The following is a 13,854-nucleotide window of genomic DNA, read 5'->3' as shown; positions in this document are numbered from 1 at the left end:
CCCTGTACTTCCTCTAGCACAGGTACAAACCTACCGTATTTTTCGCTCTATAAGACGCACCAGACCACAAGACGCACCTAGTTTTTGGAGGAGGAAAACAAGAAAAAAATATTCTGAATCCCAGAAGCCAGAACAGCAAGAGGGATCGCTGCGCAGCAAAAGCAGTGATCCCTCTTGCTGTTCTGGCTTCTGGGATAGCTGCGCAGCCTGCATTCGCTCCATAAGACGCACACACATTTCCCCTTACTTTTTAGGAGGGAAAAAGTGAGTCTTATAGAGCAAAAAATACGGTATATCAAGATGTTAGAGGGAAGTGGGACAGCTCAGCTTCTCCTCTCTCATGATAAACTAGTGTTTTAACTACAGTGGTACCTCGGATTACATACGCTTCAGGTTACACACGCTTCAGGTTACAGACTCTGCTAACCCAGAAATCGTACCTCAGGTTAAGAACTTTGCTTCAGGATGAGAACAGAAATCGTGCTCCGGCGGCCCGGCAGCAGCGGGAGGCCCTATTAGCTAAAGTGGTGCTTCAGGTTAAGAACAGTTTCAGGTTAAGAACGGACCTCCGCAACGAATTAAGTACTTAACCCGAGGTAAAACTGTACTGTGGAGCACGTCTTTTCTTACAACAAAGAAGAGGCCAGGATCAGGCTTATTATCTGTAGACTTCAATCCTAAATAAGTTCTACACCACATATTTCAAATGGTGCAATGGTAATTTTCTCTTCTAAGATATTTCTGTGTTGTATGAGGGAGGCTAGGGATCTCTGGCAGAGAAATCTGATAGTTGTTAGGAGCAAGTTGAATTATCAAGATGCATAATAACCAGTCAATACACAAATTCACGTCATGGAAGCTGTGCTCATAATCTATCCGTGAAGACAAACTACAGTGGTGCCTCGCAAGACGAAATTAATTCGTTCCGCAAGTTTTTTCTTCTTGCGAGTTTTTCGTCTTGCGAAGCACGGTTTCCCATAGGAATGCATTGAAAATCAATTAATGCGTTCCTATGGAAACCGCTTGCCAGGCTGGCGGTGCGGAGAAGGGCTTTTCTCCCCACCGCAAGCCTTCAGGAGAGGTACGGGAACAGAGGGGAAGGGGCGCAGCGCTTCTCCTTTGGGCTTGTGGTGGGAGGAGGGTTTTTCCTCCCCACCGCCAACATTCAGAACAGCATTCTGAATGTTGGCGGTGGGAAGGAAAACCCTCCTCCCACCGCAAGTCTTCAGGACAGCCATCCGAAGGCTGGCGTGGGGAGAAGGGCTTTCCGCCCCACCGCCAGCCTTCGGAGCAGCCTTCCGAAGGCTGGCGCGGGGAGAAGGGCTTTTCTCCCCACCGCCAGCCTTCGGAGGAGCCTTCCGAAGGCTGGCGCGGGGAGAAGGGCTTTCCGCCCCACTGCCAGCCTTCGGAGGAGCCTTCCAAAGGCTGGCGCGGGGAGAAGGGATTTCCGCCCCACCGCCAGCCTTCGGAGGAGTTCCGAGGACAGTGGGGAAGAAGCGCTGCGCTTCCCCGCTGTCCCGGAGATTTCCCTATGGGCTTTCGTCTTGCGAAGGAAGCCCATAGGGAAATTCGTTTTGCGAAGCACCTCCAAAACGGAAAACCCTTTCGTCTAGCGGGTTTTCCGTCTTGCGAGGCGTTCGTCTTGCGGGGCACCACTGTAGTGTATATTTTCCTGTCGATATATATAATTTCTAACAAGTCTTGGGGAATGTGCATATTCTCAGTTGCATTTTGTACATTTTCTAAGCAGTATGTAAATATCTTAGCGGTTCTGATGATTAAGCAGATTTAAATCCCGTTAAATAAAATAAGATATGCAATAAGATATGCATAGTGTCCAAGAAACACTGCAGAATGTGAATACTTCAGCCTAATTTGGTCATTTTGTGCTTCACCCATGCAATAGGGATAGTCTCCAAGTAACCTCAGATAATGTGCAGGAAGCAGCTATATATGAAGGAATTTTGTATATTGATCATTCAGCATACACTGTCCACCAGTAATGCTTGGAAATGTTCATAAATAACCAATAACTGTGCAGATTAATCTGTAGGCCTGACAGAATTCTACACACTGGTTCCACCTAGGAATCAGTCTGGCTCTAAGCACTCACAGAATGGAAAATAAAGCTGACCTCTGGGATTATAAAAAAATATAGCTCACATACAGCTTTCTCAGTGGGCCTTTAAAGCAATGCTTTAAAGGTTCCAGGAGAAGAAGTAAGCCATGTTGCCAGAGAAATCAATCTGACTAGGTGCAAGCAAAGATTGAGGAGGGAGCAGCAGGTGTCAAAGGAAAGTAATGATCAGTGAAAAGTGAGGGACAAAGTTATTTTTATAACTCACTCTCCAAGAAAACATAGACCTAACTCACTTCTCTGTAAGCCCAAACAGGCTATTTTTACAGAAAAACAAGCAACTAACACTGACTAGGAAAATGAAAATAACCAAGAAGAGTCTTATTGTAGAATCTTATTTTTGCTTCTTTCCGATAGCAATGACTTCCAATTTAGCTCTCTCACTGCCACATTACTACAGTGATAGTATCTGTATCTTGCTAAAAGATACAGAGTTTTAGCAAGCAAGAATGCAAAAGTTGCAGACAATCTGATGGACATTTTCACTACTTTTGGAGATCCTAGTATTTTGCAGACTGTTAATGGGTGTGCCTTCAGCAACAGAGTAGTAGAGAAATTAATGGTAATGTGGCATTGTCTTGAAAATCACTTATAGCAAGGCTTGCTCCTCAGGACTCTTTTGAGAGGGCAAACATATAAAACAGGTTGATCATTTGGCTACAAAAGCTAACAGACCTAAAAACAGGCAAAAGGACTGAAATTGTGCCGTTCATTATGCCCCATGCTTATCACACTTGGTTTAAACAGAGCCCACGACTGGCTTGAGAACCCGGATATCTCACAAATTCTTGAAACAGAAGAGGAAGTAGAAAATGTTGGACTGGCAGAAATGACTGGCAGAATCCGAGACCAGGGAAAGGAGACGGCGGAAGAAGATTGGAAGAAATTCAAGAACTATCTTAAGAAATATTGTAAAATTAATGAGTGTTAGAATGATGCGGTTTTAGAAATTAAATGGATTACAGCTGTAAAGATTAAGTTAAAAGGAAAGAAAGGTTAATAATTATAGAAAAGTAAGGGTGAGGATTTGCTGAACTGAATATTCGAAATTGGAATGCAGAAAGGGAAGGTATGAGGAGGTCGGGGAAGTAAGTTTTAAGAAAATAAGGATTTGAAATTATGCTTGTTTTTTCTTGTATGTGTGTTTGTTTGAACTGTTGTGTTTGTTTATATAATTTGTGAAAATTTAATAAATATTTTATATAAAAAAAAATGTTGTTGAGCAGAAAGAGGGTGAAGCCGGGGGGGGGGGGGGGAACGACAAGAGAAACTCAAAACATTACAAAAAAAACAGGAAATGGAAGTTGTAGCTGCAACCAGTAGCACCAGCTATATGGGGCTGAAGGGGCTTCAGCCCCCTCAATATTTTGAAGCAGGGGGTCTAGCTCCCCCAATATTGAGGGGGCCGGCAATCCCCACTGCTGCTGGGCACCCTCCGTGAACCACAGCCCCTGCCCAGAATCCCACGAGGGGGCTGGGACAAGTGAGGGCGATCTTTGCCTCTGCTTCTCCCAGCCTCTGCCTGGCAGCCTGGGAGGGAGTTGGGACAAGCGAGGGTGAAGACTGCCCTCCGTGCGTCCGGCCCCCACCTGGCGCATGCCAAGTGTGGAGCCCAGTGACTTCGCTCCTCCTCCTCTGGCGTGCGAGCTGTTGCCACAGGAGCCCCATCAGTTGGAATTGCTGCTTAAATGGCGTGGTACTGGCAACAGGGAAAAAGCAGAAATCCATTCTGTATGATGAATGAAGCGTATGCAAAGTGGAATCCGAAATCAAACACATAGGCTTGGTATATGGCTGCTGATTACTGAGTACTTGTCCACACAGCACACAAACTGGCCCAGCAGTTCTACTTGGTTTATCATGAACCTATTCTAACAGCTCAGCCAGTGCAGGGGGTTGTTTCTGTAATGCAAGAATACACACAATCTGGGGGTGTATGCTCATTTGGTGTATCATTGCTAATATGTGGGTGGAATGAGGGATGACCATATTTATTTCAGCCTGATCCATCTGGTGCTTATTTTGCATGGAAAGCAACTGCAATGGGAAGACAGCTATGTGAATGGGAAGACATTCCCTGAAAAGAGGTACAGCAAAGACTTGGAGCTTGAAGATGCTATTCATATTGACACTGAAGGAAAGCTTTGAAAGACAAATGACAGAAAATAACATAGAGGTTGGCATCTGTAATAAGGCAAGATTGAGAAGATTCACTCCAACTGAGGTTATGGATTACCTGGCTGCAACTGCCTAGTATGCATTAAGGAAGACTGCTTCGATACATACAAGGATCTTTTAAAAATATTTGGCTTCTGCAATCTCATTTCTACTTTATCTGCTAGATATATATTTTTTTAAAAAAAGAAATATTATGGATTTAAATACTACTGTCCTAATACTGAAAATGTGGAATTATTGTTCTTTAAAATATTAAACACTGTACAAGAATACACAATATGATTTTTTTTAAAAAAAGCCCCAAACAAATTCAAATGGCACCTTCACCTTTCTCATACGTGCAAGAAAATATTACTTTAATCAAAACCAATTCTAACACAACATATATAGAGTATATGCCATGTAAGCGGTTGGCATTACTGTTGAGTCACTCTCAGGAGGAAGTTTGAATTGATACACCATATTTTCCTCCATCCTGCAAGGAACAGTACTAGAGAAAGGTGAAGCAGAAGCAGGCAAGGTGGGAATGAAAGCTCTTTTCCCTGGGAGTGGATGAGGAAACTGCATGATAGAGAAATGGCAGGGAGATAGACAGGCATTTGCTTCCTTCTCTTATTTGTGTTCCTCTCCCTGTCCCTCCTACCCCATTACAAAGCAGGAAGAAGTGAAAAGGGGAGTAGCCCTTTTTGTCTTGCCCACCTTAAACCCAACCAAAGGGGGCTGGGTTTAGTTGGAAGGCTGTACCATTTGATTCTTGAATTATGAGCCAGTCCGTCCTTAAGGAGAGATGAATCTCAGGTTCCCATCACACATGTGTGCATGGCAGTCACTTCCCTGTTGTGTTATTCCACACAACAGCAGCATATGTACCAACACTGCAAACCACATGAATAGGGTTTCCTGTATAAGTCTTATCCCACCCAATTACTGGCTTACTTCCCTCCTGATGGGATAGCATTTGGGTGGAAAGACACACATAATCCTCTCTGCCTACGTAGTTGGAGTACACACAATCACATACACTCAGTTGCTTATAAGGAAGCATCTTAAGGAAGAAGCTGCAAGGCAGTTTGTGTACATGAGCTCTTCAAACTGTATTAGACTATGTTATCCTACATTTTTGCTTCTTGAGTGGGGTGGCTGACTTTTAAATAAAGCAACATTTTAATCAGTTTCAAACTGCAATGCAACTCAAGAAGGGCAATTATTTGACACAACTGCCATCTAGTGTATATTCTGAAACAGAAAACAATACTGGACTCAAAACATTTCCATAACAGACACGTTGGTCTATTAGGGGGAAAACTCAAGCAAAATGTCCTAAAGTACTGAGTACTTAGCCAGTAAGTACTAAATGGTAAACAACAAAATAGCAGAGCAGATTAGTGGCTGCACTCAATGCTACTGGAACAAAGAAACAATAAGTGAACCGTGGGATCCTGGAACTAGATGATGATCTTCTACCACCTAATACAGTTCTTTGCTTTTTCAGAGTTGCATGCCCTTCAACCACTTTCGTCTGCTTATCCTATTTGGTTTCAACTGATCTTTACCCAGTAAAAAGGTAAAGGGACCCCTGACCATTAGGTCCAGTCATGGCCGACTCTGGGGCCTTGGCGCTCATCTCGCTTTATTGGCCGAGGGAGCCAGCGTACATCTTCCGGGTCATGTGGCCAGCATGACTAAGCCGCTTCTGGCAAACCAGAGCAACGCACGGAAACGCCGTTTACCTTCCCACCGGAGCGGTACCTATTTATCTACTTGCACTTTGACGTGCTTTTGAACTGCTAGGTTGGCAGGAGCAGGGACCGAGCAACGGGAGCTCACCCCGTCACAGAGATTCGAACTGCCAACCTAGGCAAGTCCTAGGCTCTGTGGTTTAACCCACAGTGCCACCCGCGTCCCTCCATCTAAAATTATTCTTCAGCTTTGCAAATATGAAGACCTTGATTTCCCCATTACTTCCACTCTCTGCTTCACAAGGAGACCTGGATGTTTCACTTATAATTTTAGATACAAATCTGAATAACTGCTGGTTTCATATTTTAAAAATACAGGGTCCTAGGGCTTTGTATACATTAAAGTTACTGTTTCTCCATGTAGGAACATGGCTTTTACATTGTTATCTTTAAAAAAACTCCTAAAAAACCAACAACTTTTGAGGTGATCTAGTGCCTGTTCTGGTCTGGCCATGATTATTCAAATTCACTCTGTAGCCTCATGTAGCCCATGTCTGTGGCTACAGAGTGACCAGAGTAACTTTAATGTATACAAAGCTCATTCACACATGCAGATAGTTATTACACAGACAACTACTCTATCTATTAAACACAACAGGGAAGGTTGCATTGGGTAAATTTCCATCGGACACTTGTATTTAATGTGAAAGAAAAACCTGTGCATTGATGGAGGGTCAGTTCCTGAAATACTGCCCTTGTTCATTGGGTTATGCTGCCATCTAGTGAAAACTGACTCAATAAAAATATCAGAATGTTACATAGAAGATACTGCTACAGACTTAAGACAGGGCAGGGGAATGAAGGAGCATGGCGAGCAAGATCTATACACTATAAAGAAAGCTGACAATGTTCTTTCTCAAATGTGTAACTTAAACAAAGTTCTTTCTTAGTGGCATTACCAGGAGAGTAGGCTACACGGTTAGCAAGTTGGTGCATTCAAAATTACTTAACCTATTCCTTTGGTCAATGGTAGCCACTTGGACACCTGATGGCATCAACTCAGTAAGGCTCCAAAATCAGAAGAAAGGGGAAAAGAGAACTGAATGTGGCAGTTAATGTTTATAACACATGGTGCATATGTTCCGTTTGTCACATTTCCAGTGGGTTGCAAGAGGAGGATATAAAAAGAGGAGATTGAGAGGTGTTTGTGCGTGTGTGTTGCATGACAGAACTGACAAATTATATTCATTCAGGAAGAATATGGTTTCCCCATCTAGGCCAACAATATAAGAGAGACCATACTGGGACCATTTTTGGAGTCAGAAAACAAGAGCTGTGCTGCACATTAGATATGCTATACCTTCTCTCTTTTTTATGGTGTCAGTGCTCTGGTGCCTATCATTCTGGTTGCCAATTGTAATCATTTTGATTTAATATTCAAGACCACACTGCTTAATTTTTGACAGATATTCATTGGTGGTGATGGTGGGGTTGCATCATACAAATTACCAAGCATATTTCTCACTACTCTTACCCTGAGTGAAGCTACCTGCATTTACAGTGCTTTCCTTTTAGACATAATTCTTGGGGAAGGGGCAACAGGCAAAATATATGAGAAGTGTAAAGATGAGTGAATAACTCTCAAGTTAATCCCTCTCCCTCCTTGCCAGGTCAAAAACCCTGAAACACCTTTCTAAGTTTGTTTGTTTTTTTAAAAAAAAATTTTATTGGGTTTTCCGCTTTTATAAAAACAATACACACACAAAAATACAAAAAAACACAAGTCAAAAACATGTATAAATTCAGCAGATCCTCGTTTCGTAACCTTGTTCCCTGGCTTCCCCCCACCCCCCCTCGTGCATCCCAATTCCCAAAATTATATCAGCAAGTTGGTATTTCTCCTCTTAACCATCTTATTCATTTTGTTACCTCTTTTCTAATAAAATAAAAAAATAAAAATTGATTTTCCTAAGTTGGGCTTAAGTTCTCTTCCATCGATTTTTCATTTTATCTTAATTGAAAGTCATATTAACCAAACCTAAAAGTCTTAAGAGTTTTTAAGAATCTCCTCTTCCCTCCCTCCCATCCCCGGTTTTTGTCCCTTCCCAATAAAAATCCAAAGTCAAGATTCTCAGCCTGGGTTCCTCACGTCCGAGGCTTTCAAGTCTCTTTCAGTCCCTCTCCGCCGGTCTTGTTGGTAGTCCTTTATGTCAGTCGTCGAGTCTGGAAAAAGTTCTTTCACCATCAAAATATATTCTCTTCCCACAAGGAGATTTGAAAGCAACTGCTGGAAAATTTCCACAAAGCCTGTATCTTCAAAATCAAAGTCCAAACGGAGGCCCCAATCATATTTCTTTATTTTAAGTTCCTGTATTCCATATTGTCCCAGAACCTCCTCCTTCTTCTTCTGCGTCTTTCGCAGACTTGTGGTAGATATGTTCCCAGGGTCTCCTTGCTTGTGTTCCACAGATGTCAGCTTTTGGTTGTTGCTTCCCAAGGTTACTTTCTCTTTTTCTTGTTTAGTCTCTTCCACCTCTGTAGACATTGTTTCCCATTCAGCTGTGGATTCTTTCTCATTCAGGTCCTCAATACAAACAGCAGAGTTGCCTGTTCCCAAGGTCATAGTCATAAGTTGTTTATTCATGGCCAAACTCTGCTCTTGTAAGATTCCCACCAATTGAAACATCCTTTCGATTTCCACTAGTAACTTTCCATCCACAGCCATTGTATCCATTGTAGTTTCACAGAATTCCCCCTAGGGGGAATCTGGTTACTTATTAGTCTTTTCTCCAACAGTCCTTTAACTTATTATTATTACTTTGTTTCCAACAATTTTGGCTCAATTATAACTCGTCTTAATCCAGAGGGATCTTAGATAACGATTTTTCCACTTTAAACTGCCCGTTTGGCAGCTTTGACAGCTGTCAAACTCCGCAGCTCTTACACAGGCAGAAAGGCAGGATGTTCCCGAGCCCGGGAGGGGGGGTTGTTTAAAACAAAAAGAGGGTCTCCAAAACTCCACTCTCCAGCACAAAATTTCCTTTAACTAAATCTTGAAAGTTAGTGTCCTTTTTAACTCACCCCACCAAGGGTAGGCTCTCCAGCTTAGCTCTTATGTTGTTGCTTAGATCGTCTGCAAGGGGGGGGGGTGCGGACTTCCTTTTAGCACACCCCCCGGTCGTCTCCAATTCAGGGTAAAATTTTTAAAGTCCCAATCCGTCTTACTCACGGGTAATTCTTTCAGTCCAGATTTTCAAGGAAGGAAGTCAGCGCTCTCTGGTCATGGCTCGCGGCTTCGCTCCACCGAGGTAGCGGTCGACTCTCAGTGCCACGCCACCCCCGTATCCTCTCCACAGCCTTTAAAAAGGCTCTTCGTGGATCAGGGGGGGCGCTTAAGGCACCCGCCGAGTCTTCAGTCCGCAGGCTTCCGCGCCTGCGGTTTTTAAGGGTCCCCGCGTCGCCGGTGCGGCAAAGACCCGTCCTCGGTAGAGCCGATTCCCTCCGCAGCTCGGAGGGAATCCGCCATTTCCAGATCGCGTCAACCCGGAAGCCCCCGATCGAAACACCTTTCTAAGTTTGAACCAGTTTAAAAGGGGGTTTACTGTTCTGTAGTGCCAAGTAACAATTCATGTGTGTGTATATATCATAACTTGAGCACATGTTAGATTATTAAATCATGCCTATTATATTAAGCAATGAACAGCTGCAACATGCAGCGCAGACTTTCTACATATCAGCATGAACACAACAAATACTTGGCTAAAATCTGCATTAAAAGCTCTTCAGAAGGTGATTGGTAACATTTGGAATTAAATGACAACCAAACAGTGAGAAACCATGAGTCTGAACCTTTGGAAGTTTCAATTGCTAACACTTAGTCAATTTCTCATTAAATATTTAAAATAACTTCTGTGAGTGGTTAATTAGGGTACAACACAAGAAACAACCGAAGCTGACAATTATATTGTAAAGAGAAACCAGTAAACTGTTGTCTAAACAATTTATATTAGGAACTTAACTCACCTGAGAAAATATATTTGCAGTTGGAGCAACTCTGCTATCCACAATGCTATGCAATATTGCTAACAATCTGTCCAGAGGGAATGGCTTTGGCCCAAGAAGGTGACTGCTGGTCTGTTAAAAAAAAGTGTATTTCATCAGCTGGATTTTCTTGGAACATAGCAAGCTGGATCTCATTTATTTTATTTTTCCAGTTATCAGACAGTAATACGTTTTTACATTAAACAAAAAGCCCCACTTTTTATTTTTAATATACTGTTTTGCAGTATAGGAGTAAAAGCATTCAAGACTTCAGGACTCAGTCTGTACTAAATTACAAGGATTATACACATATTAACCCAACTTTTTAAAGATAAAGAGACTGCAGAAAAACAGTTGGGACTGTTTAAAACCACAGTATTAGAAGCTCATCTAGGCCAAAAGGATGCCAGTATAGTTAGCAAACAATATAAAATAAGCTATTAGAGACAAGAAGACTTACAGTGGTACCCCGCAAGACAAATGCCTCGCAAGACAAAAAACTCGCTAGACGAAAGGTTTTTCCGTTTTCGAGTTGCCTCGCAAGACGAATTTCCCTATGGGCTTGCTTTGCAAGACGAAAACGTCTCGCGACTTTGTTTCCTTTTTCTTAAAACCGTTAAAACAAAGGGTGCTTAGCTTGAACAGCTGCAGTTGCGACTTGACTTCGAGGAGCAACTGTTAGCACGTGGTTTTGTAGCCTTTTCTCAGACTTTGCTCACTTTTGAAGCTTTTCCAAAACTTTTCCAGAACTTCTCTTGCATCCATTTGGTAAGTTAAACTTTTAAAACTTTTTTTGGGGGGGTTGGATTTTGGGTTGGGGTGTTTGGGATTCAAGGACTTGGTGTTGTGGGGGGGTTTGCGATAATCTGGGAGCTTGTGGGGCTTTTTTGGGAATTTTTATGATTTTCTGTGACCATTGGGCCAGGTTGTTTTTTTAAAGTTTTTTTCCCCTGAGTTTTAATTTCTGAGTGCTGGCTGGCTGGGGGAACAGTTGGAGAGGTTTCTGCAGGAATCTGGGAGCTTGTGGGGCTTTTTTGAGAATTTTTATGATTTTCTGTGACCATTGGGCCAGGTGGTTTTTTTTCAATTTTTTTTCCCCTGAGTTTGAATTTCTGAGTGCTGGCTGGCTGGGGGAACAGTTGGAGAGGTTTCTGCAGGAATCTGGGACCATTGAGCCATGTTGTTATTTTTTGAAAATTTTTTTGTCTGGGTGGGGGAACAGTTGGGGAGGGGTTTGCAGCAGTTGGGGAGGGGCTGGGGGAGCAGTTGGGGAGGGGTGTGGTGGGTGGGTGGGTGTCTGTGGGAACAGTTGAGGTTTTTGAAGGCATTGGTGATTTTTGAAGCTTTTCCAAAACTTATTTTGCAGCCATTTGAGGTTTCTGAAGACTTCGGTGATTGATTGTTGAAGCTTTTCCAGAACTTCTCTTGCATCCATTTGGTAAGTTAAACTTTTAAAACTTTTTGGGGGGGTTTTGGATTTTGGATTGGGGTTTTTGGGATTCAAGGACTTGGTTCTGGGTTTTAATTTCTGTGTGGTGGGTGGCTGGGTGCTTTTGAATTTTTTGGATTTGAAGCACATCACTGATTTTTTTTTCTTTTTCGGAGTTTACGAAGGTAAGAGCTGTGCTGCCATGGGACCCAAGAAGACTGCTGCTGCGGTGGCCGGCGAGAGGAAGAAGGAGAAGGTGACGCTGGAAATGAAGAAAGAGATCATCCGGAAGCACGACAGCGGAATGCGTGTGACGGACATCGCCAGGGAGTACGGGAGGAATCCATCAACCATCGGGACCATCCTGAAGATGAGGGAGAAGATCCTGGCGACTGATGCAGCCAAGGGAGTCACCAGGATCGTGAAGAACCGCCCAGCTGTTCTGGAGGAGGTCGAGAAGTTGCTGCTCATCTGGATAGAAGAGAAGCAGCGTGCAGGGGACACAGTGTCTGAGGCCGTCATTTGTGAGAAGGCCAAGGCCTTGCACGCTGACCTCATCCGGGAACAGCCAGGAAACTCAGGCGAGCCAGAAGTTCTTCAAGGCAAGCAGAGGTTGGTTTGAACAGTTCAAGACAAGATCTGGCATCCACAGCGTGGTCAGGCATGGAGAGGCTGCCAGTTCTGATGTTCCTGCGGCTGAAGACTTTGCAGCGGAGTTCCTGGAGGTTGTGAAGACGGAGGGCTACGTTCCACAGCAGGTCTTCAACTGCGACGAGACCGGGCTGTTTTGGAAGAGGATGCCCAAAAGGACTTTCATCACACAGGAGGAGGCCAAGTTGCCTGGCCACAAGCCCATGAAGGACCGTCTGACCCTGCTCTTCTGTGCCAACGCAAGCGGCGACCTGAAGATCAAGCCCCTGCTGGTGTACCACTCGGAGAACCCACGGGCCTTCAAGAGACACAAGATCGACAAGGAGCGGCTGAGTGTCATGTGGCGATCCAACAGCAAGGCTTGGGTCACACGTGTGCTGTTTGTGGATTGGGTCAATCTTGCTTTTGGCCCTGCTGTCAAGCAGTACCTGCTGGACAACGACCTGCCGCTGAAGGCTTTGCTTCTGATGGACAATGCTCCTGCCCATCCTAAAGGCCTTGAGGTGGACTTGTTGGAGGAGTTCAGCTTCATCAACATCATGTTCCTGCCGCCTAACACCACGCCACTGCTCCAGCCGATGGATCAGCAGGTCATCGCCAATTTCAAAAAACTCTACACCAAGGAGCTTTTCAGGCGATGCTTCGAGGTGACTGACTGCACCACCATCACCCTGCGGGAATTCTGGAAGGACCACTTCGACATCGTCACCTGCTTGAAGATGATCACCACGGCCTGGAACGGGATCAGCCAGAGAAATTTGAATTGCGCTTGGCGCAGCCTGTGGCCGGACTGTGTGGCACCAAGTGACTCTGATGCACCAGAGTCAACAGTGGTGCAGGACATTGTTGCCTTGGGGAGGATCATGGGCCTGGAGGTCACGGAGGAGGACGTCTGCGAGCTGGTGGAGGAGCACGACGGCGAGCTGACCACCGTGGAGCTGGTCGAACTGCAGGCAGAGGCTGCGCAGGAGCAGGCCTCACTGGAAGAGGAGGAAGCAACTGAGGAACGGCTGTCCTCCGAAAAACTGAGGGACATTTGCCTGAAGTGGAAGGAGGTGCAGACTTTTGCAGAGCAGCACCACCCTGAGAAGCACGTGGCACATGACGTTGGGAACATTTTTGATACGAGGGTCATGTCGCCTTTCAGGGAGGTGCTGAAAAGGCGGATGAAGCAGCAGACTATGGACAGGTTCTTGAGCAAGAAGCAAAGAGTGGAAGAGGAGCCTTCTTCGAGTGGTCCCCCAGAGTCTTAGAAAATGTACTGTACACTTTGTTGATTTTTAAATGTTTTTCTGTCATGTTTATAAATTTAATTTATTTTCCCTTCAATTTTTGAACTGCTCTTTACAGTATGTGTGACTTTAAAGAGCAGTTAATAAACTGTTGTTGTACCAAATTTGGCTTTGTTTGGACTTTTTTTGACCATAGGAACGCATTAATTGATTTTCAATGCATTCCTATGGGATTTCGTGATTCGCAAGACGAAAAATTCGCTAGACGACAAAACTTGCGGAACGAATTAATTTCGTCTTGCGGGTCACCACTGTATTTTAGAAAACAGACATCTTGTCCAAGTGAAGAAAACCAACAAAAAGGAGCACAAACTTTTGCAGCGTTTTATGTTATGCCATGTGCCCATGGCAGCCACTTTGTGACTGGTGCCCACATCACTTTCATGAAGTTCAAAGTATTCCCACTGGTCCAAAAAGGTTGGTAAGCTCCGCTCTAGCAAAATGGCC

General features: G+C 44.1%; 2 protein-coding genes and 1 pseudogene across 5 annotated transcripts in view; 2 read left to right on the top strand and 1 right to left on the bottom strand.

Moving 5' to 3' along the window:
• The window catches only part of ORC5 (origin recognition complex subunit 5), a 103,409-nt gene that overhangs the window by 49,855 nt on the left and 39,700 nt on the right, over positions 1-13,854 (bottom strand). For all 3 annotated transcript variants that reach the window (XR_014012541.1, XM_081211746.1, XM_081211747.1), the window contains exon 13: positions 10,018-10,128. Coding sequence is in view for 2 of the 3 variants with exons in the window: in XM_081211746.1 (XP_081067872.1) it covers positions 10,018-10,128 (111 nt within the window). In the remaining variant the exon portion in view is untranslated. The remainder of the gene's footprint in view (positions 1-10,017; positions 10,129-13,854) is intronic.
• On the top strand, positions 2,497-4,597 carry LOC308596871 (proteasome subunit alpha type-2 pseudogene; annotated as a pseudogene). Its single transcript has 2 exons — positions 2,497-2,542; positions 3,785-4,597. The product of its transcript is annotated as a proteasome subunit alpha type-2 pseudogene (transcript).
• Positions 10,609-12,086, top strand: LOC308596869 (putative CENPB DNA-binding domain-containing protein 1; the record flags this gene model as incomplete). The annotated part of the gene is made up of 3 exons (XM_081212174.1): positions 10,609-10,803; positions 11,402-11,473; positions 11,641-12,086. The coding sequence occupies exon 3, from the start codon at positions 11,667-11,669 to the stop codon at positions 12,084-12,086; it is 420 nt and encodes a 139-aa protein (XP_081068300.1). The 5' UTR covers positions 10,609-10,803; positions 11,402-11,473; positions 11,641-11,666.

The sequence above is a fragment of the Podarcis bocagei genome, assembly GCF_964188305.1.
Source record: "Podarcis bocagei genome assembly, chromosome: 10".
Classification (NCBI taxonomy): domain Eukaryota; kingdom Metazoa; phylum Chordata; class Lepidosauria; order Squamata; family Lacertidae; genus Podarcis; species Podarcis bocagei.
The sequence above is the reverse complement of the archived record's forward strand: the minus strand, read 5'-3'. Positions and strand labels throughout refer to the sequence as shown.